We start from the raw sequence: 21,248 nt of genomic DNA on the forward strand, positions 1-21,248 counted from the left end.
GATTCTAAGAGTCACTTCTAAGCTGGATTTATGTGAGTAATTTGGAACATTTTTTTTTTTCGAGTGATTCTTTAAAGCAAAATCTGAACCAAACACAGCCTAAGCTTCAGTGGGGATTGGATCAATTGTCAACAGAGATCCGTCCAATGGACATAAAGAAGGACCAAGTGGAATGAAGTGGATCCAGACAATTCTAACATTTGGTAGATCAGCTCTGGAACTAGATCCATACCATTCACTTGCTTACCTGCTCAACCTCACATTCCCCCTTTACTGAAAAAATGCAAGATGGTCCCCTATAATTTAAAAAGTCTTTTTTTTTTCTCATATCCATACATATGACCAACCTATGAGCCACTATCCAATCAATCTGGACCATTCAATCAGCAACAGGGTATGAACTAAACCTATTAATCTAAGTAGCTTATCTTAACCAGAACGATGGAGTGAAAGCATCACATGAGGTGAAGGCGATGATCAAGGGCATCTAATGCATGTCATTGAAACTGCAACGCAAAACAGAGACTGAAAAGGAGGCCAGCAGAAAACCATTTTATAATAAGCTAAAGCAAAAAGATGGAGTCCAAACTATAAAGAACTCTGCAACCCTCACCATCACCGTATTTGTTTCTTTTGCCTTTTCTTTCCTTAAAGATTTTCTCCACTTTTTTTTTTTTTTTTTGCATGGCTAAATTAAATACCCATTTCAATCTTTTCCTTCTTACATGTACACACAAGACACAAGCATGTGGTTAAGGATTCGTCCCTAAGATTGTGTTTGGTTTGAAGGAAAATGTAGGGAAAGAAAGGAAAAGACAGGAAAACCTATACAAAGTTTGTAAAGGTTTTCCTACATTTTCCTTCCTTTCCCTACATTTTACTTCAAACCAAAGATAGCCTAATAGTTCGTATTTTCTACGTGCGAGATCTCCCCATCCTAATCTCAATATCAAGACTCCTGTACGTGGTCTATTTATCAGATGGTTAGAATGAACAGAATTGGCAACTTCTGCTTTCCTCTCCGTTGAATGGTGTCTTCCCAAACTTTGCTTCACACTATGAAAAAGGTTGCATGCTGCTGCTTGTGGGAATAAAAACAGGTGAAAGAGTTCAACTGGAGAATGGACATTATCTTTTTAAAATCCAGAAAAAAGGAGATTTGAAATTGATCCTTAAACAATTATAATGACAAAAAAGCAGATTCCAAGATGAAAAGTTATACGTGAATGAAAATTACATACACACACCCACACACCTCATCCATCTATAAAAGTAAAAGTTGGGTGGAGAGAAGACGGATGAGCTCTTGAACTTTAACAAGAAGTTCTAGATTTTCATCTAAAATGGGATGACAGACAGAACGAAGCATCAAAGGGTGTGGCTAGCCTTTCTAGTCTTCAATGGATCTATTCTCCTACTTTCTTGTTATATTTCTTCAATTAACTCTTGTTTCCTGCCAACTTAAAGGTGCGTATTTCTATCGAATCTGCAATAATATATCTATGATATTTGTACACAATTTTATTTGTAAAAACATCTCTAATCAACACCAGGAACCATGCTTTGCAATTATTAGCATCTTTATTTCTGAGTATCATCATGCTGCAAATGCAAAACTGATTCAGTGATTTGAGAATTCCTTGTAAACTAAACCACACCAAAGTATATTTGCTAGTAAGCTAAGATTTAGTCTGATTGGCATAAACAAAACATAAGTTCTTTCAAACTGATAAAAGGATTTCTACTTTGTGAGCAGACTAATTAAATATAGAGAATTTCAAACTAGTCATAACCTTGTTAAGTTAATGAGCAGAGTTTGTCAGTATAGACTGTGGAGGGATTAGTAATTACACAGATCCAAGTACTGGACTAGCATGGATTTCTGATACTGGATTCACTACACATGGTAAGGTGGTAAAAGTTGACACTCCAAAGGATAACATGCTACAGTATCAGAGACGCAGAGACTTCCCAGCAGACAGGAAGAAGTACTGCTATACTCTACAGACCACTGCAAGAAGACGGTATCTTGTCCGAGCAACATTTCAGTATGGCGATTCTAACAGTGAAGACTCATACCCCAAATTTCAGCTCTACTTGGATTCTACCATGTGGTCAACCATAACAGTTTTGGATTCTTCAAGAGTATATGTTGAAGAAATAATCATCAGGGCAACCTCCTCCTCTATCCATCTCTGTCTCTGTTGTGCAACAACAAGTTCTCCTTTCATATCGACTCTTGAGTTACGCCCTTTAAATCTGTCAATGTATGCTACAGATTACGAGGATGATTTCTTCCTCAAGGTTGCAGCCCGAGTTAATTTTGGTGCTCTAAGCAAGGATGCCATTAGGTATGTACTCTGAAGATTCTTATCTAAGTCTATAAATCCATCAGCAGTGAATCATATTTTATCATCATCATTTGATGTGAAATCAAAGCATCATAGAATGAGATAATAGAGAACATCCAATCATATTACAATCATTATATCCCAAGAGTAAGGCCATAACTGGGACATGGGATTCTCTGGATATTCCAAGTCCTTGTGCTTCTCAGACATCATCAGTGAAAGAAATTCAAAAAAGCATGCAATTGGTAGGAGTCTTATACAGGGAAATGGCTGTTTGGGGTTCTATTTGTAAGCTTAGGGGCATTTTCCTTGGTGATTTAACCTTGCCTTTACTTGGTCATTTGCATTTTTCTTCCTTTCTGAAGTATTTTCCTCTGTTATACTAAGTACAACACTTGGGAAACGGTGCTACTATCTCTCTCACTTATAAAATAATCAACCCAGACAGATAAGGCTCAAAGAAAAATAAAGAAACAAGAAAGAAAATAGAAAACTAAATTGATGAGCTAGTTCAAAGATCATAAGGAAAAAAGAACTAGGCCACAATTGCTGAACCACAGCAAGAGCAGACTTATAAATTAACATGCTCACCAATATCTAGATTCCATTTTAAGACAAATGTCATGTTGAAAGATCAGTGAAGAGGTACTAATATTTTCTTTTTTATTTTCCTTTACTAACAGGTACCCAGATGATCCCTATGACAGAATATGGGATTCAGACCTAGATAGAAGACAGAACTATCTTGTGGGGGTTGCTCCTGGCACAGAAAGAATCAATACCTCCAAGAACATAGACATAAGAACACATGAATTCCCACCTGTTAAAGTAATGCAGACTGCCGTAGTTGGCACCAGAGGGCAACTCAGCTACAGGTTAAATCTTGAAGGTTTTCCTGCTAATGCTCGAGCTTATGCATATTTTGCTGAAATTGAAGATTTGGGTAAGAATGACACTCGGAAATTTACTATGCAGCAACCTCGAGTGCCTGGTTATAACAATATCATAGTAAACATTATTGAGAATGCCAATGGGAGCTACACTCTTTATGAACCCAGCTATATGAACATATCCCTGGATTTTGTACTGTCATTTTCACTTGTCAAAACTTTAGATTCTACTCGTGGACCACTCCTAAATGCAATTGAAATCAGTAAATATATGCAGATTGTCCCAAAGACAGAAAGCAAAGATGGTAAGTCTATTTAATGATTTCATTTCTGCCTTGTTGCAGTTACTCAGATTATCTCTTCATCATTTCCTGTCAGTTATATATGATCTAATGATTTATAGTGTTCTCAATTGGAAGCAATAACTTTGGATATCCTACGATCCTTGTCCCCTGGAAGTGATTGGGCTCATGTGGAAGGTGATCCTTGTAATCCAGCTCCATGGGAATGGGTTATATGCAGCTCCAGCACACCGCCAAGAATTACTAAGCTGTAAGTCTTTCATACCTTGTCTCTGGAATACAAATTCCAGTTGATGCATTGCCATATTAAATAAATGGCATATAAAGCTAAAAGATGCACAAATGGTAGATTGATATAACATGCTTCCAGAAGCATATATGTTTATGCAGAGAAAGAGATCAGAGCCAACCGTTAATAGCTGTCGCCTCTGAAATGAAAAAGAAAAAAATGTATTCAGTTATATGATCCTATAATCCAATTATAGAGAACACTGATGTGGGCCCCACAGCTGTGGTCCCACTCTGTCCGTAGGGTAGAATGTACCTAGTCATCCTAGGGTTAGCTGATGGTCAATCTGTTATTCTAGTTGTTATTTATATTTCAGTTTTATATTGTTTTATGTGCTATGTAAATACCAAGGGCAGATGTGTCCTTTCATGTAACTAGCATAACCTATAAATATTAAATAGAAGTGGCGGCGACAGAACATTTTGAGATTCTGTCCTTCCTTTCAAATTTTGTGTTCTACTGCTCTCTCACTACTCTTTCTCCTCTTCCCTCTATACTTTCTCTCTTTTTTCGAACCTGAAATTTATTAGTGCTCAAGACTGATAGCAGTCTTGAAGACCTACATGGTATCAGAGCAAGGTTAGGGTTTCTCATGTGAGTCTAGTACCAGCTGACCACATGAGAATCTCCTAGAACTGGAAGCTGAAAAGGTGGAGTTCGCAAACTGATTCTTGGAGATCGCCAGAAGGTTTAGCAGCTGTTGAAGGCTTGTCACGGTTGTAGAGTGTTGGTGGTCAGGAAGAATCAGAGAAGACTAGGGTCAGGGTAACCTTGGAAGGCAGCGAACAGTTTTTTCTTGTAAGTTATTTACTTTCTAAGAGAAGTTCTATCAGAGAAGATAGGTTGGACCTATCTGGAGAGGGCGGCCGAACCATTCTAGGGTTTTCTTCCTTCTATTCTCTAGGGTTTTATAGCAAACCCTACTGTTGGGCCGAACTGCCTTAGCTTTGTTTCTCTCTACTCTAGGGTTTGAAAGTGATCGTGCAGCAAGCCCTAGTGTTAGACTAAACCTTGCGATCTACTTGGAGTTGTCCTCAAGTTTTTTGTTAGCATTGATCAGATTTTAGGGTTTCATATTAACCCTACTGCAAGTCTATCTATACAGTACCGATTGGATTGTACAACTGAAATGTTCACTTTAAGGACTGATTAAAACCCTAATTCTGCCAAGCATATCAGACCTACTTCTAAGCTGTTTTTCATATCCTTTTGGGGTTTTCGAACTCTCTTAAGGGGTGAGAACTGTACGGACAGTTGTTGTTGTGTTTGCTAGTTGGTTTCAAATCAGAATTATACCAGTTTTGTGCACATACACTGTGAGTACAGATCAGTCCTACACTGTTTTGATTGTGATTGGTAGTCCAAGTGCTGTTTTTGAGACTTGACTGTGATGGAGTTTAAAAATCAGGTAGAAGGCAGCTTTGGGAACATCAGTTATGGTAGTGTTTCTGAGACGGGTGGTCAGATTACAACCGTAAAGTTTGATGGATCAAACTATTTGGAATGGGCCCAATCAGCCGTGATGGCTATTGGGGAAAGAGGTAAATTAGGGAACCTCTTGGGAGATGTGAAAGAACCCCCCAAGGGAGACCCTACGTATACCAAGTGGAACCAAGAAAACTACTTGGTTATGACATGGCTGTGTAATTCCATGCGGCCTCATATTATCCGAAATTAAAGAAATTAAAGAAAACTACTTGGTATACGTAATTCAAGAAAACTACGTATACCAAGGGATGTTATTAAAGAAACCTATTCCCAACCCCTTAATGTTGCCAGAGCATATGAATTGAAATATCAAGTGAAAAACCTTAAACAATGAGAGAAACCGATTTCAGTATACTTCTCTACCTTGCAGTCCCTGTGGCATGAGATTAATCACTTAGAAACTCTTGAGTGGGAGAGTCCCAAAGATGCACAGAAATATAGAAAGCAGGTCGAGACAAACCGGGTGTTTGAGTTTCTGGCGGGCCTCAATTCAGAGTATGATATTGTGCAGCAACAGATTTTGACTAGAGACAGTGTAACTCTCTCTCAAGAATACTCATTCGTACATAGTAAAGAGACCAGAAGGAAAGTTATGATGCAACCTCAGCCCCTTACACCAGCCTTTGTAGCTGCCACACCCAAATCAGAGGGTGATTCAGAGAAGGACAGGAGGAAGGAAGACAAGAAGGATGTGGTATGTGAACATTGTAAGAAACCCAAACATACAAAAGAAACATGTTGGAAACTGCATCCTCACTTGGTTCCGGCGAAGTTGAGAAGCAAGAAGGGCACTGCTCATGTGGCCGTGAACATTGATTCAGCATCCTCATCTAGCACAAGAGGAACACCTTTAGAGACCTTAGCTGCAGTTCGGGCTGCCCTAATACAGTTAGAAAAGGAAGTTGGAAATTTAGCTCAGCCACCATAGTCACCATCAGCTCCTGCCACATCTGCCTTCGCACATTCAGGTACTCGAGCTTCAGTCTACCATGCCTTAGCTCTAGGTACTACTGAACCTTGTTGGGTAATAGATTCAGGTGCATCCGACCACATGAATAGCTTGCCTTCACTGTTTACCACTTACCATTTGTCTTCTGGTAGGGATAAAGTATCTATTGCTGATGGCTCCCTGGTTCCTATTTCTGGGAAGGGTGACATCAAGTTATCAGATACTATCTCCCTGTCATCTGTTTTGCATGTTCCTAAGCTTGATACTAATCTTCTTTCAGTCAGTAGTATTACCAAGCATATGAAATGCTCAGTAACCTTCTTCCCTGACCGATGTGTTTTTCAGGACTTGGAGACGAAGACGGAGATTGGGACTGGCCGTGAGACGAATGGGATCTATCTGCTCGGGGAGAGGTCCCGTCAGGAAGAGTCAGTAGAAAAGATGTCTTTTATTTCTCAGAGTGTGAGTCAAAGCATAACCGATTGGGTCATTTGTCCTTTCGGTCTCTAAAGAGTCTGTTTCCAGCTTTATTTGAGTCTATTGAGTTGTCTCAGTTGCAGTGAGAAAGTTGTGAATTTGCTAAGCATTGTAGAAAGTCTTATTTATTGAGAAATAAAAGGAGTAATAATTTTTTTGATATTGTGCATACTGATGTTTGGGGGACCTATCACATCCCTTCCATGGGTGGGTACAAATATTTCTTGTTATTTGTTGACGACCATACCCGTTTTTCTTGGGTTTATCTCATGCGTTCACGAGATGAGGTCCCTGCCCTGACCCAAAACTTTCACCAAATGACCCTAACCCAATTTGATGCCAAGATCAAAGTTCTTAGATCTGATAATGCAAAGGAATACTTTGCTAAACCACTGACATCTGACCTTCTTAATCATGGGGTTATACACCAGAGCTCTTGCCCTCATACACCTCAGTAGAATGGAGTTGCAGAAAGGAAGAATAGGCACATCTTGGAGGTGGCTAGAAGTCTCATGTTTACCTCCAATGTCCCTATTCGCTTCTAGGGCGATGCTATCCTCACAGCGGTATATCTTATTAATCGGGTTCCTTCTCAGGTCCTTGATATGAGATCTCCTTTTTCCCTCCTATACCCAAGTGAGGAGTTGTTTTCTATTCCCCTTAAAACATTCGGTTGTACCTACTTTGTTCTGCTTCTCGGACCCCACCACTCCAAGTTCGAACCCAAGGCCTCCAAATGCATCTTCCTTGGTTATGCACAAACTCAAAAGGGTTATTGCTGCTATGATCCTGTCTCAGGGAGGAAGTTTGTCTCCATGGATGTCACTTTCTTTGAAGAGACACCCTATTATCCTCGGGTTACTCCTCAAGGGGAGAGCAGTGAGAGTGGGGCAGTTCCTTTACCTATTCCGTTGGGTGATGAGAGTTGCAATGGTGAGGGTGGTTAGAGGGATCAGGAGTTGAGGGTCTATCACAGGCGGTGCAGGCAGGTTGATCCCGATCATCAGCAGTCCAGGCTAGCTCCAATCTCATTTGTAGCTCCAAGTCCAGGTGTTGCAATTCCAGGGCCCACAGAGACTTCCTCTATTATTGTCATTTCACCTCCTACAGATGACCTTGACCTTCCGATTGCCGTCCGTAAAGGCAAACGACATTGTACCACATCTACAGCCCACTGTATTTCCCAGTTTTTATCCTATGGTCGCCTATCTCCTACCTGCAAGTCCTACCTTAGTTTCGTTTCCAATGTCCCTATTCCAAGAATAGTGCAAGAATCCCTATCCGTCCCGGAATGGAAAAATGCAATGCAGGTTGAGATGGATGCCTTGTTGAAAAATAACACCTGGGAGGTAGTTGATCTGCCCAAAGGAAAGAAACCAGTTGGATGCAGATGGGTATTTACTGTGAAGCATAATGCAGATGGATCCATTGAGAGGTATAAAACTCGGTTAGTTGCAAAAGGGTTCACCCAGACTTATGACATAGATTACTTGGAGACCTTTGCCCCGGTAGCCAAGATGACCACCATTCGAGTCCTATTATCCCTTGCAGCAAGTCACACTTGGCCTTTATACCAAATGGACGTGAAAAATGCTTTTCTGAATGGAGACCTGTAGGAAGAGGTTTACATGCATTTGCTTCCTGGATTCTATGATGCAGAAACAGGTAAGAAGGTCTGTCAGCTCAACAAGGCTTTGTATGGTTTGAAGCAGTCACCTAGGGCTTGGTTCGATAGATTCAGACTAACCCTTGTGAAGTTTGGTTACGTATAGGCCCAGTCAGATCATACTCTATTCATCAAGAGGGTAGAGTCTCCTTGACACTACTGGCAGTATATGTTGATGATATTGTGGTGACAGGGAATGATAGCCATGAGGTTGAGTCCCTTAAACAGCTCCTTCATCAAGAATTTGAGGTGAAAGACCTTGGTGTACTCCGGTATTTTTTGGGTATTGAGGTTGCTAGATCCAAACAGGGGATCTCTATCTCTCAGAGGAAATATGTCCTAGACCTGTTGGCAGAAACTGGAAAGTTAGGTGTCAAGCCTACGGGTACACCCATTGAACAGAACCACAAGATTAGTGCAGAGAGTGGGGAGCCTCTTGAAGACAAGGTTATGTTCCAGCGATTGGTAGGAAAGCTCCTATATCTTTGCCTCACTCGGCCAGATATTACTTATGTTGTTAGTGTTGTCAGCCAGTACATGCATTCTCCTAGAACCACACATCTTCTTGCCGCAGAAAGAATTTTATCGTACTTGAAAAGATGCCCGGGTAGGGGTATGCTGTTCAAGAACAATAACCACATGAAGGTGGAGGTCTATACGGATGCCAATTGGGCTGGGAGTATTGATGACAGAAGGTCTATCTCAGGATATTGTGCCCTTGTGGGAGGTAACCTTGTCTCTTGGAGAAGTAAGAAACAAAGTGTTGTCTCCCGATCTAGTGCTGAAGCAGAATACAGGTCCATGGCTAACGGAGTGGCTGAAATCCTATGGCTGAAATACAGTTGGATATTGAGTATGAGAAGCCCCTGATGCTGTATTGTGATAATCAAGCAGCTATTAATATAGCACATAATCCAGTGCAGCATGACAGAACCAAACACATTGAAGTTGACTGACATTTTGTACGAGAGAGGGTCTCATCTCAAGAAGTATGCCTCCTTTACATCACATCCAATATGCAGCTAGCAGATATCCTCACTAAAGCCGTATCAAGAAAGAAGCTAGTGGCGGATCTATCCAAGTTGGGAATGATAAACATTCACTCCCAACTTGATGGGGAGTGTAGAGAACACTGATGTGGGCCCCACAGCTGTGGTCCCACTCTGTCCGTAGGGTAGAATGTACTTAGTCATCCTAGGGTTAGCTGATGGTCAATCTGTTATTCTAGTTGTTATTTATATTTCAGTTTTATATTGTTTTATGTGTTATGTAAATACCAAGGGCAGATGTGTCCTTTCATGTAACTAGCATAACCTTTAAATATTAAATAGAAGTGGCGGTGGCAGAACATTTTGAGATTTTATCCTTCCTTTCAAATTTTGTGTTCTACTGCTCTCTCACTACTCTTTCTCCTCTTCCCTCTATACTTTCTCTCCTTTTTCGAACCTGAAATTTATTAGTGCTCAAGACTGATAGCAGTCTTGAACATCTACACCAATCATAGCTGATTGTTAGGATGGTCATCCTTTGGCTCATTTATAAGGCTAGAAAAGATCTCCCATGTATGATCCATCAAATGGTAGTTCCTGTCCATTCCCTCCTGCATATGTGTGCCCCATGTATCACTGGTTCTTTGTGCCATGATAAGAATCTACAACAGGAAGGCTTGCCATCAAAGCACCAGTTAAAACCAGGCTTCTTTAGACAACTACTGACAAAACCCACTCCTGGATGCACTTGAACATGTAATTGCTTTTTATTGTCTTTTATAAAAACATTTAAAGGGTAGTTCAGTTGACAATACTTGAAAAGTCCAGTCTGTATTGCACTACATTTTAAAATAGAATGTTAGAAAAAGTCCTGACTTTTAGTGAGTATATGAAATTTACCAATATGAAAAAATAGCTATTACATAATGAACCTGCTATAATAACTGGATAATTCTTCTGGCATGCTCAACAGTGCTCTCTCTGAAAAGAATTTGAAGGGAAAAATCCCAAATGAGCTTAAGAACTTGGACAGTTTGACAGAATTGTAAGTGTTGATGTACTTTAAGTGATTCATTTCTTTTTCTTTTTTGTTTTTCTTTTTATTTGTCATGTCCCAATTGATAGTTTCATATCCAGTGCATCACTTTTGGCCTATTAGGTGGCTGGACGGTAACTCCTTCACTGGACCAATCCCTGACTTAAGTAACCTTATCAACTTGACTATTGTGTAAGTCCCCCCCCCCCAAAAAAAAAAAATGTTCTTTTTCTTTTTTGTTTCTTTTCAGTTCATGATTTAAAATTTCATGTACATAAACTCAAAGAGAAGACCATAGTTTAGTTATGCTTGGTTTTCTATGGGAATATGCAGGCATCTGGAGAGCAATGGGCTGACTGGTACACTGCCTTCTTACCTGGCTGATTTGCCAAGCTTAAAAGAATTGTATGTAGTATGCTAACTTTTGCCATGAGTTTCAAACTTTAAATTCTACATTTGACACCTAAGGAAGTAGTTCTGTTTTGCCCTCTGATTTTAAAGTTGACACTCAATACAATAGTTCTGTTTCCTCTCACTAGAATTCTTTTTCTCAAGTTATGGTTGCCATATACAAAGTATTATACTTGTACCACTCATAGATCCATACTAACTTTGAAATCCTCATGTGGCAGGTATGTCCAGAACAATTCTTTAAGTGGAGAAATACCTCCAACATTTCTTACTGGAACAATAGTATTTAAGTAAGTCACCAAGTATATATAATGCTAAACATTTTTTTTGAACAATATGTAATGCTAATGCTAAACGTTAAAGACATAGAGAATACATTTTCTTGAAATAGGCCATTTCCCTTCACTTTTCCAACTGGAATAAATCAAACCCTCCTTGTGTTGTAATAAGAATCAACTAATGGTGCTAAATGGAATACATAATTTGCATATGTATATACATATGTGCCAATGTTCTTCATTATTGTTCCTCTTAAACATCACTTTTATAAAACAGGTAGTTGCTTCACAATGGGCTAAATCTTGGAGTTGTCCTTCCAAAAATTCAGAAACGACATATGATTGACTATTTGGACACTTACTGGGGTTTAATCCACAAAATCATTACATCTCAGTTATATAGAATATTGAATTTGTTAATTAGATGGATTCAGTGTCAACTGGGGTAAGAGGAGTGAAAAGTTTCAAAGATTGACTAAAACAAATAGTTTCAAAAAGGAGTGTGTTGAAACTGAAGAGAGGAGAGGAGACTTGTGTGTTTCGGCAATGAGGGTTCTGAGAAGAGTTTTTCGAACAGTCTCTATCTCATCCCTCTAACACTGTTTTATTAGATATTTTTAAGTAATTTCAAGGAGGCCCTTAGTTGGGCAGAATTTACAAAGAACTTAAAAAAATAACTTAACATTGACAGGATGGGCCCTAAATAACAAGAAGAATAAACAACCTATGGGCCATTCGGCCCATCTTCTCTACACTCCCCCTCAAGCTGAGCATAGATGTCAATCATGCCAAGCTTGTTGGTATCATGCTGAAGTTTTGCCTTGGGAATGCCTTTGGTAAGAAAATCTGCCAACTGTCCTTCAGATGTGATGAAAGGAAGACACACTTCACCCGAAGAGACCCTTTCCCTAATGAAGTGTCGATCAACTTCAATATGCTTGGTCCTATCATGTTGCACTGGGCTGTGAGCAATGTTGATGGCAACCTGATTATCACAGTATAACATCATTGGCTTGTCATATTCAACTCCAAGTTCTTCCATCAAAGATTTTAGCCATAATAATTCAGAAACCCCATGTGCCATGGCCCTGTATTCTGCTTCAGCAAAAGACCGAGCAACAACCGATTATTTCTTGCTTCTCCAAGAAACGACATTACCAGCTACCAAGCTGCAATACCCAGATGTAGATCTTCTGTCATCAATGTTCCCGGCCCAGTTAGCATCGGTGTAGGCTTCAAGTTTCATATGACCATGCTTGGCAAACAGAATACCCTTTCCTGGGGAGCCCTTCAAATAACTTAGGATTCTCTCTGCAGCTGCCAAATGAGTGTCTCGAGGAGCATGCATGAATTGGCTAATGCAACTGACTGCATATGCAATATCTGGCCGAGTCATGCATAGATACAAAAGTTTTCCAAGAAGTCTCTAAAAGATTCCTTTGTCTTCTAACAATGTCCCTTTTGAGGCTGAGAGTTTATGACTTATATCAATAGGAGTAGCAACTGGTCTAGCACCCATCTTTCCAGTTTCAGAGAGCAAGTCAAGAACATACTTTCTTTGAGAGATAAGAATCCCATCCTTCGATCGAGCCACTTCTATGCCAAGAAAGTATCTCAATTCCCCCAAATCTATAATCTCAAACTTTGTATGGAGAAAATATTTTAGATCTTGAATTCCTGAGGCATCATTACCCGTCATTACAATATCATCTACATACACAATGAGGTATACTGCCAGAGGTCCACTCCTCTTCACAAAAAGAGTATGATCGGACTGTGTCTGCACATGACCAAAGTTAACAAGTGCTGTTCTAAATCTCTCAAACCATGCCCTAGGGGACTGTTTTAGTCCATAAAGAGATTTCTTCAGCCTGCATACCTTCCCTTTTATATCAGTTCCATACATCCCTGGAGGAAGAGACATGTAAACCTCCTCATATAATTCACCATTCAGAAATGAATTCTTCACATCCAATTGATAAAGGGGCCAGTCAAAGTGAGCAGCTAAAGATAGAAAAACCCTCACAGATGTCATCTTGGCAACAGGTGCAAAAGTCTCTAAATAATCAATCCCATATGTCTGTGTATAGCCTTTTGCAACCAGCCTGGCCTTGTACCTTTCAATGGTACCATCAGCTCTGTATTTGATAGTAAAGACCCACTTGCAACCAACAGGATCCTTCCCTTCAGGCAAATCCATCACTTCCCATGTGTCATTCTTGTGTAGGGCATCTATTCCAGATTTCATAGCATCCCTCCATTTTGGAATCTTAAGAGCTTCTAACATAGACCTGGGAATAGGATGAGAAGCAACAGAAGAGAGATAGGAAAAATATGAAGGTGAAAGCAAATTGTAAGAAAGGTGCTTGGAAATGCAGTGTGCAGTGCACTTCCGTTTTCCTTTTCTAACAACAATGGGAATATCAAGGTCAGGGAATGATGAATCTAAAGGTGTTGAACCAGTACCTGTTGTCTCTTCTATGACTGGAAGTGTAGGAGGCTCGTGTGTTGTTGGAGAAACAACCTGCACATTTCTGGATCTTTGCCTTTGATACACCTTGAGATTGAGGACAGGACGAGGAGGTAGGGTACCAGGACAAGGAGAATGGAACGACTGATCCACCATTGATTCATTTGAGGGAGAGGCAGACACATCAAGGGACTCAACAGGGACAGGAAGAGGAAGAGCAAACACCTGTGTTAAATTCTCCCCCTGTGGGCAATGTCCTTCTGGAGAGGAACCATAAAAAGTGGAAGACTCATCAAAGGTGACATCCATTGAGACAAACCGATTGCCAGACTTTGGATCAAAACAGCAATAACCCTTCTGTTTGGGGGAATAACCAAGTTATGCCTTTGGACACTTGGAACATGTACATAACAGGTGCAGCCAAAGACATGAATAGGAATAGGAAAAAGATCTTTGTCCGGATGAAGAAGAGTGAAGGGAGACTTAAAACCCAAAACCCCGGATGGCATGCGGTTTATGAGATAGGTAGCAATAAGTACAGCATCACCCCAAAACCTGGTAGGAACATGTGAGGCAAATAAGATACTTCTTGCAACCTCAAAAATATGCCTGTTTTTCCTCTCAGCAACCCCATTGTGTTTTGGGGTCCTAGCACATGAGCTTTGATGAATAACCCCCATGTCAGAAAGATAGCAGGATAGGTTTTTCTCAAAGTATTCTTTTGCATTGTCTGATCTGAAGATTTTAATCCTGGTATCAAATTGGGTTAGAACAAATTCATGGAATTGTTTTACAAGTCTTGGGACTTCATCACGGGATTTCATCAGGAATATCCAAGTGAATCGTGAAAATTCATTAATAAACATGATAAAATATTTGTAGCCACCCATGGAGGGTAAGTGGTAAGGCCCCCACACATCAGAATGCACAATATTAAAAGGAACAAAAGATCTTTTATTTCTCAAAGGATACTTGCTTCTACAATGTTTTGACAATTCACAAGACTCACAATGAAGACTGGACAGACTAATTCCCTTAAACAGTTTAGGGAATAGATGACTCAAAGCCAAAAAAAGACAGATGACCAAAACGACAATGACACAACATAATCTGACTAACAGACTCTGAAGAGACAGATCCAAGAGCAACATTCCCAAGATGATTAGTGCATTGTCCCGGAGTATCAAGCAGGTATATTCCGTTCGCCTCATGGCCACTCCCAATCACCTTCTGAGACTCCAAATCCTGAAAAACACAGTAGGAAGGAAAAAATGTTACACAACAATTTAGTGACTTGGTTAAACTGCTCACAGACAATAAATTTGTATTTAGTTTAGGTACATGAAGGGCAGAAGGGAGGTACAAGGAATCTGTAGCCTTGATGGTTCCCTTACTAGAGATAGGGGCAAGTGAACCATCAACTAAAGTGATTTTATCACGTCCAGGAAGTAAGTCATATGAAACAAACAAGGTAGACAGATTGGTCATATGGTTAGAAGCACCTGAGTCAATAATCCAAGGGATCTTGAGATTACCTGAAGAAGTAGCATGATTAGCAGAAGCCCTTATACCTGAATGAGCAAATGCTGAAGTAGTAGATTTTCCTGAAGGGTCGGTAGCAGAGGTCACATCACTCAGCTGACTGATCATCTTCCCAAACTTTTCATATTCTGCTCTCATGGCTGCCAACTGTGCAGAAGCAGACATCTCTTCACTATCTGGCCCGACAGCTACATTTGCACTTCCTGATCTTTTACTATCATATTTTTTCTGAAACCTGATGGGAACAAGATTAGGATGTAACTTCCAGCACTTGTCTTTGGTGTGCTTCGGCCTCTTGCAGTACTCACATACAACTTCTTTCTTTCCTGTGCCACTAGAAGTTCCAACATTCCCTTTAGGTTTAATCCCCATATTGGCAAAGTGATCATTAATATCAGCCCCTTGAACCTGTACAGCCCTTCTGCTCTCTTCACTACTCACCAATGCATAAGTTTGTGACAAAGATACACACTCCTTGGAAAGAATATTCTGTTTTGTGATATCATATTCTGGGTTTAGTCCGGTTAAGAACTCAAACACCCTGTTTCTTTCAACCAGTTTCCTGTAGGTCTCTGCATCATTGGTGGTGTCCCAGGTTACAGCTTCTATCAAGTCTATTTCTTGCCACAAAGACTTCAAAGTTGAGAAGTATACAGATAATGGTTTCTCCCCCTGTCTCAGATTCTTCACATCACTTCTCAACTTATAGGCTCTAGCCACATTTAGTTTTTGGGAATAGGTTTCAGCAACACTATCTCATATGTCCTTTGCTGAATTCATCCATAGATAGTGTTGGTTGATCTGTGGCTGCATTGAGTTCACAAGCCACCCAATGACAGTGTAATTTTCTTGCATCCACTTCTCGTAGGATGGATCATCTTCTGGGGGAGCCTTCTTACTCCCGGAAATGGACCCCCACTTTCCTCTACTACAAACATGAATCTTTACTGATTGTGACCATGCTAGATAATTAGTTCCATCTAGCTTAATTGTGGTCACAGTCAATAAGGAATCACTTGGAGTCCCCTGACCCAGTCCATATTCAGCACCACTTTTGTTTTCAAACTCTGAGGAGTACATCATGTAAACACTCCAAATATGATTTCAGATGACTTCTACAAGTATGTTGGATAAGAACAACCAATAACTGAATTCAGCCGACCACAAGGAGACAACACACTGAGTTCAGCCGACCACAAGGAGGCAATACACTGAGTTTAGGCTTCAAGAAGAAATCAGAAACTCCTAGGCACTGTGCACTTAGCCGAAGTACCTTTTCAAGGTTGTACACTCAGCCAAGAAGAGTAAGTACCAATCGGTATTGCTGAATAGGCCTTTTCACAAACACAGTGTGGGCAATAGAGACAACCCCACTGTCAAAGAAGAGAAAAGACCCCAAAAACCGTTCATACAGCCCCCTAAAAACAGCCGAACAAGAGTAACAATACACAGCTTTGTTACAAGGATGTTTCGGCAGGTTTTAACAGTCCAAGAAGAAGAGAAAAACAGCCCAGAAATTTCTGGGTTAAACCAGATTTAATGCAGTTGAATGTAGTACAAAACAGCTAGGATTTTCGAACACTTCAACAGTCCAAACACAGTCGAAGGTAATGCAAAACAGAACTAGAAAAACTGAGCACAACTTACAGTTCGAGCTTCAGTAGTCCAAACACAGTCGAGCTTCAAAAACAGAACCGAGTTGTTCCCCTTTCCCTTTTTTTTTTCTTCTTCTTCTCTGATTCTTCCTGGTCACCGAACCCCTTCTCCAAGAGATTCTAGTCTTGGGCTTGTCCAATGACCTCCAAGAATCAGGCAGTACGTGACTAAGCCTCCAGCCCTAGGACGTTCAAGTTCAGATATGCTCTGATACCATGTTGAAACTGAAGAGAGGAGAGGAGACTTGTGCGTTTCGGCAATGAGGGTTCTGAGAAGAGTTATTCGAACAGTCTCTATCTCAGCCCTCTAACACTGTTTTATTAGATATTTTTGAGTAATTACAAGGAGGCCCTTAGTTGGGCAGAATTTACAAAGAACTTAAAAAATAACTTAACATTGACAGGATGGGCCCAAAATAACAAGAAGAATAAACAACCTATGGGCCATTCGGCCCATCTTCTCTACAGAGTGAAAAGCGAACTAAATGATATATCGTGTTTTTCATAAACAAATTTCTAAAAAGAATGTATTCTAAAGTAGAAATTCCATGGGAAAAAGCAGAATCCAATTAGAACCAGGATATATCCCAACAGATGATAAAAAAACACGCTGTCGTAGCAAGGACAAGTATAATGATGGTAACTACCTAATAATGAAGGTAGTAAGAGTAGTTCTATAAACCATAACAATAGTAACAATAGTAAACAATGACAAAAAAATAATAATAATGAAATAGCATTGACATAAAGGAATAGTTTTTATATAACAATATTATATTATTGCATTAATGTCATGGTTCTGACAATCTACAATAAAACTTTTCTTAACTGCTATAATTTTCCCATTTGCAGGTATGATGGCAATTCTCAGCTAGTTCAAAGGGGGCACCACAACAGGAATTCTAAATTGATAATTTGGGCTTCAATTGGAGCAGTTTCAGTTTTTGCAGTTCTGCTCCTAGGAAGCTTATTACTGTTATGTAATGCTCCAAGAAAGTCATATCAGGAGAAGAGTAATAACAGATGTATATTTTCATTACTTTCCCCCTTACTTCGTCAAAAATAAGCCATCATTTTCCATGCCCATGCATAGGGTATATGTGATCAATATTGCATCTCAACATTTTACTTTCTTCTGCTCATTAGGTAATTCTGCACATGTAATATCAAAGCGTTCATCTTCCTACTCTCTTTTTCATGGTGGATCCCTGATGGATGAAGCTCTAGATATGGCTTACTATATCACACTCTCAGATATAGAAGAAGCTACTCAAAATTTTTCAAAGAAAATTGGGAAAGGAAGTTTTGGACCTGTCTATTATGGCAAGATGAAAGATGGAAAAGACGTGGCAGTTAAGATTTTGGCTGATGCATCTAGCCATGGGAACCACCAGTTTGTCAATGAGGTAAACTTGTAATCAGGAATCTTTACATGAAATACTGAAATAATTGATGATTGATGTAGCACGTGGCAGTTATTAGTCATGACTGTAATAAGTTCCTATTCAGATAAAATATATCATTACATCAGTTATGGAAATAACATTTCAGGTTGCTCTCCTGTCCCGAATTCATCATAGAAACTTGGTTCCCTTGATTGGATACTGTGAAGAGGCTCATCAACGAATTCTGGTTTACGAGTATATGCACAATGGAAGTCTACAGGATCACATTCATGGTATGCCCCATATTCTTGTATAGTTGCATCTTTGTGTGTGCTTTTGGAAACACGCAAAAACAATTCTATCAAATCTATAACATAATCTATTGACCAGGTTCTGGTAATCAGAAGTGTTTGGACTGGCTATCTCGTCTTTCTATTGCAGAAGATGCAGCTAAAGGTTACATGAGATCCTGTTTTTTCAAATATAAATTAATTTTTATGTGTTAGAAATAATCTCTGTAACCATGATGTGAGATATTTGTAGGTCTTGAGTACTTACATACTGGGTGCAACCCAAGTATCATTCACCGAGATGTGAAGACAAGCAATATTCTCCTAGACATCAATATGAGGGCAAAAGTGTCAGATTTTGGACTTTCAAGACAAGCCGATGAAAATCTTACCCATGTATCAAGTGTTGCTTGTGGAACAGTGGGCTACCTTGATCCTGAGTAAGGAATAGATATCATGAACTGCTTTAAACAGTTTTTCCTCAGTGCATGCTCACCTAATCATAATTGCTCTGCTAGGTACTATGCTAATCAGCAGTTGACTGAAAAGAGTGATGTTTATAGTTTTGGAGTCGTTCTCTTGGAGCTGATATCTGGAAGAAAGCCTGTCTCAATAGAAGATTATGGCACTGAATGGAACATTGTTCACTGGGTATGCCTATTCAGTCTTTTATTAATAGCTTTTAAAGCAATCAAATCATTTCAGGCTGCATTGGTTGATTCTCTGAACTTCTGGATATACCTCTTTACAACCTCCTCTTAAATGATGGAACCATTTCTGGTTAAAATAAGGCCATTACATAATGATACTTCTGGCTTCCCAGGGTCTTGCTAGGGGACCTAACCTTTGGCCTTTATTACACAAAGTGGGAGCTATCAGACTCAAACCTATGTTTCACACTTGTCAGTCCAAGGTTCTACCATGGCACCAAGGAATAGCAACATGAAACCATACAGCCTGTTTAAATTTATTAGCTTAACACATTCCTGATTAAAAATAAATATCAAGAGATAAAAATTTCGAATAAGATGACCTTGCTATTTATTGATACTGAGAATAAGGCCACTGTGGCTCATGCAGTTCTATCCAAGCTCTGCCTTTCAGATCCTTGCTGTCAACCTTGACCCACATTTTTTTCACGTTTCCCTTTGAGTTGGTGCCTTCAAATACTTTAGTGGTTTGTTGGCATCTAGCAGATATAGTAGGCCAAATGACTCCTTCAACTTCTTGTATTTGCTCTAGAAGTCTTCCGGTGTTTTTTATTACCAAAATAGCACACCCTGTTTCATGGAATGGACTTGTATGTATGTATAGCAAGTGCAACTATTCAAACTTACCATCTAGGTCTATATTCCTCATTCATATAACATTTTTTATATAAGGCTTGACTGAATAAACTAACCAAACCCCTAATACTGAAAAGCCACATTTTAACTTGTGACATGAAATATATTTGAATATATTGGAGATTGACAATCTACTAAATGTGTTATTTGCAGGCAAGGTCTTTAATTCGTAAAGGGGATGTGATGAGCATCATGGATCCCTTGCTAGCTGGCAATATCAAAATTGAGTCCCTGTGGAGAATTGCTGAAGTAGCAATTCTAAGTGTTGAACCGCATGGAGCTTGCAGGCCAAGGATGCAAGAAGTAGTTTTGGCTATTCAAGATGCAATTAAGATTGAAAAAGAAAACCAAAGAACTTATAAGGTATGTTCAAGTTCAGGGACAATGTGGTTTTCAGGTAAAAGCTTACCATCTTGTTCTCTAGATATAGATAGCTCTGACATATCAAATGGTTGTGCTCTGCCATCTGCAAGATAAATGTGTAGCACACAAACAACACAGAATTGTAAAGGAATTCTTCAAGGGATTGATTATACTATGTTTATCTTAGTCTTCAAAACAGATGTTTTCTTCCAATAAATGTGCAATATAGAATGTAAAGGTTATTAATATACATTGATCCACTTTAACTTTTAACCTCAAATGAAAATAGAATATTCTTCTGCTAAACAAAGTAGGCAATTATGGTGAAGTAACAGAAGACATACATTTGTCTTGAGAACTAGTAGAGGCATCCAAGTATAGACATTCTATGATCGATTAAACCCAATTTGCAGAATGTGGTGGCTCAGGTAAGTTGGACAAGCAGATAAGTAATTAACGGGTTTTGCTTGGCTCAGTGGAGAGGATTGTGACACATGGCACTTCGGAACAAATAGGTGACACCCGAAACCACTTTGGCAACAACTTACCTTAGACAAGTTGATGGTGTCCTACCTGGCACGGCCTAGCGGCCTGGCCCTGGTGCGACCTGGCAGCCTAGCACAGGCGCGGCCTGGTGGCTTGGCACAGGCACCAACCTGGCAGCCTGGCTAGGTGCGACCTGGCAGCCAGGCACAGGCGCGACCTGGCGACCTGGCACATGCGCCGACCTGGCGACCTGGCACATGCGCCGACCTGGCGACTTGCAAGACGTGCTCGCCGACGAATTCAACATGCATATCCAAACACTCCCATGATCCTTGGAAGTTGGCCCACGTGCCGAACGACCTGAAGGGTGGTCAACGTGCATGGCGATTACCTCTAGGAATCTCGACCCACTTAGACGATCACGCAGAAATCTCGGATATGGTGCGTGAAGCCCATGACAAACAATGCCTATATAAAGGCACCAACCCAGAAGCAAAGGGGGAGACAACCAAGCAAGTAAGCAAGTTCTAGCTCTCAGACTTTGTGATTTTTAGCTCGCAGTCTACTGTGAGAGTACTGACTTAA

General features: G+C 40.0%; 1 protein-coding gene across 3 annotated transcripts; it reads left to right on the plus strand.

Annotated features, from left to right (window-relative positions):
• The first annotated feature begins 1,000 nt into the window (after positions 1 to 1,000).
• On the plus strand, positions 1,001 to 20,373 carry LOC148862594 (Leucine-rich repeat protein kinase family protein). Of its 3 annotated transcripts, none has more exons than XM_088981360.1 (15): positions 1,001 to 1,467; positions 1,814 to 2,351; positions 3,035 to 3,546; positions 3,661 to 3,793; positions 10,375 to 10,446; positions 10,561 to 10,629; positions 10,771 to 10,842; positions 11,070 to 11,138; positions 17,646 to 17,818; positions 17,940 to 18,199; positions 18,345 to 18,471; positions 18,569 to 18,634; positions 18,722 to 18,908; positions 18,987 to 19,119; positions 19,968 to 20,373. In XM_088981360.1, the coding sequence occupies exons 1-15, from the start codon at positions 1,401 to 1,403 to the stop codon at positions 20,289 to 20,291; spliced, it is 2,802 nt and encodes a 933-aa protein (XP_088837486.1). In that variant the 5' UTR covers positions 1,001 to 1,400; the 3' UTR covers positions 20,292 to 20,373. The 3 variants fall into 3 exon arrangements, with proteins under 3 accessions (XP_088837486.1, XP_088837488.1, XP_088837487.1); XM_088981362.1 differs by having other exon boundaries at positions 1,297 to 1,467; positions 1,912 to 2,351; XM_088981361.1 differs by having other exon boundaries at positions 1,301 to 1,467; positions 1,757 to 2,351.
• Positions 20,374 to 21,248: the final 875 nt, after the last annotated feature.

Source organism: Nelumbo lutea, chromosome 3 (genome assembly GCF_056320005.1).
Source record: "Nelumbo lutea isolate HS-2025 chromosome 3, American lotus-T2T, whole genome shotgun sequence".
NCBI classification, from domain to species: domain Eukaryota; kingdom Viridiplantae; phylum Streptophyta; class Magnoliopsida; order Proteales; family Nelumbonaceae; genus Nelumbo; species Nelumbo lutea.

Coding starts and splice junctions, on each gene's coding strand:
- LOC148862594 (XM_088981360.1), top strand. CDS start 1,401: ATGGATCTATTCTCCTACTTTCTTGTTATATTTCTTCAATTAACTCTT. Junction 1,468..1,813: donor TGTTTCCTGCCAACTTAAAG/GTGCGTATTTCT, acceptor GTTAATGAGCAG/AGTTTGTCAGTATAGACTGT. Junction 18,909..18,986: donor GTGGGCTACCTTGATCCTGA/GTAAGGAATAGA, acceptor TTGCTCTGCTAG/GTACTATGCTAATCAGCAGT.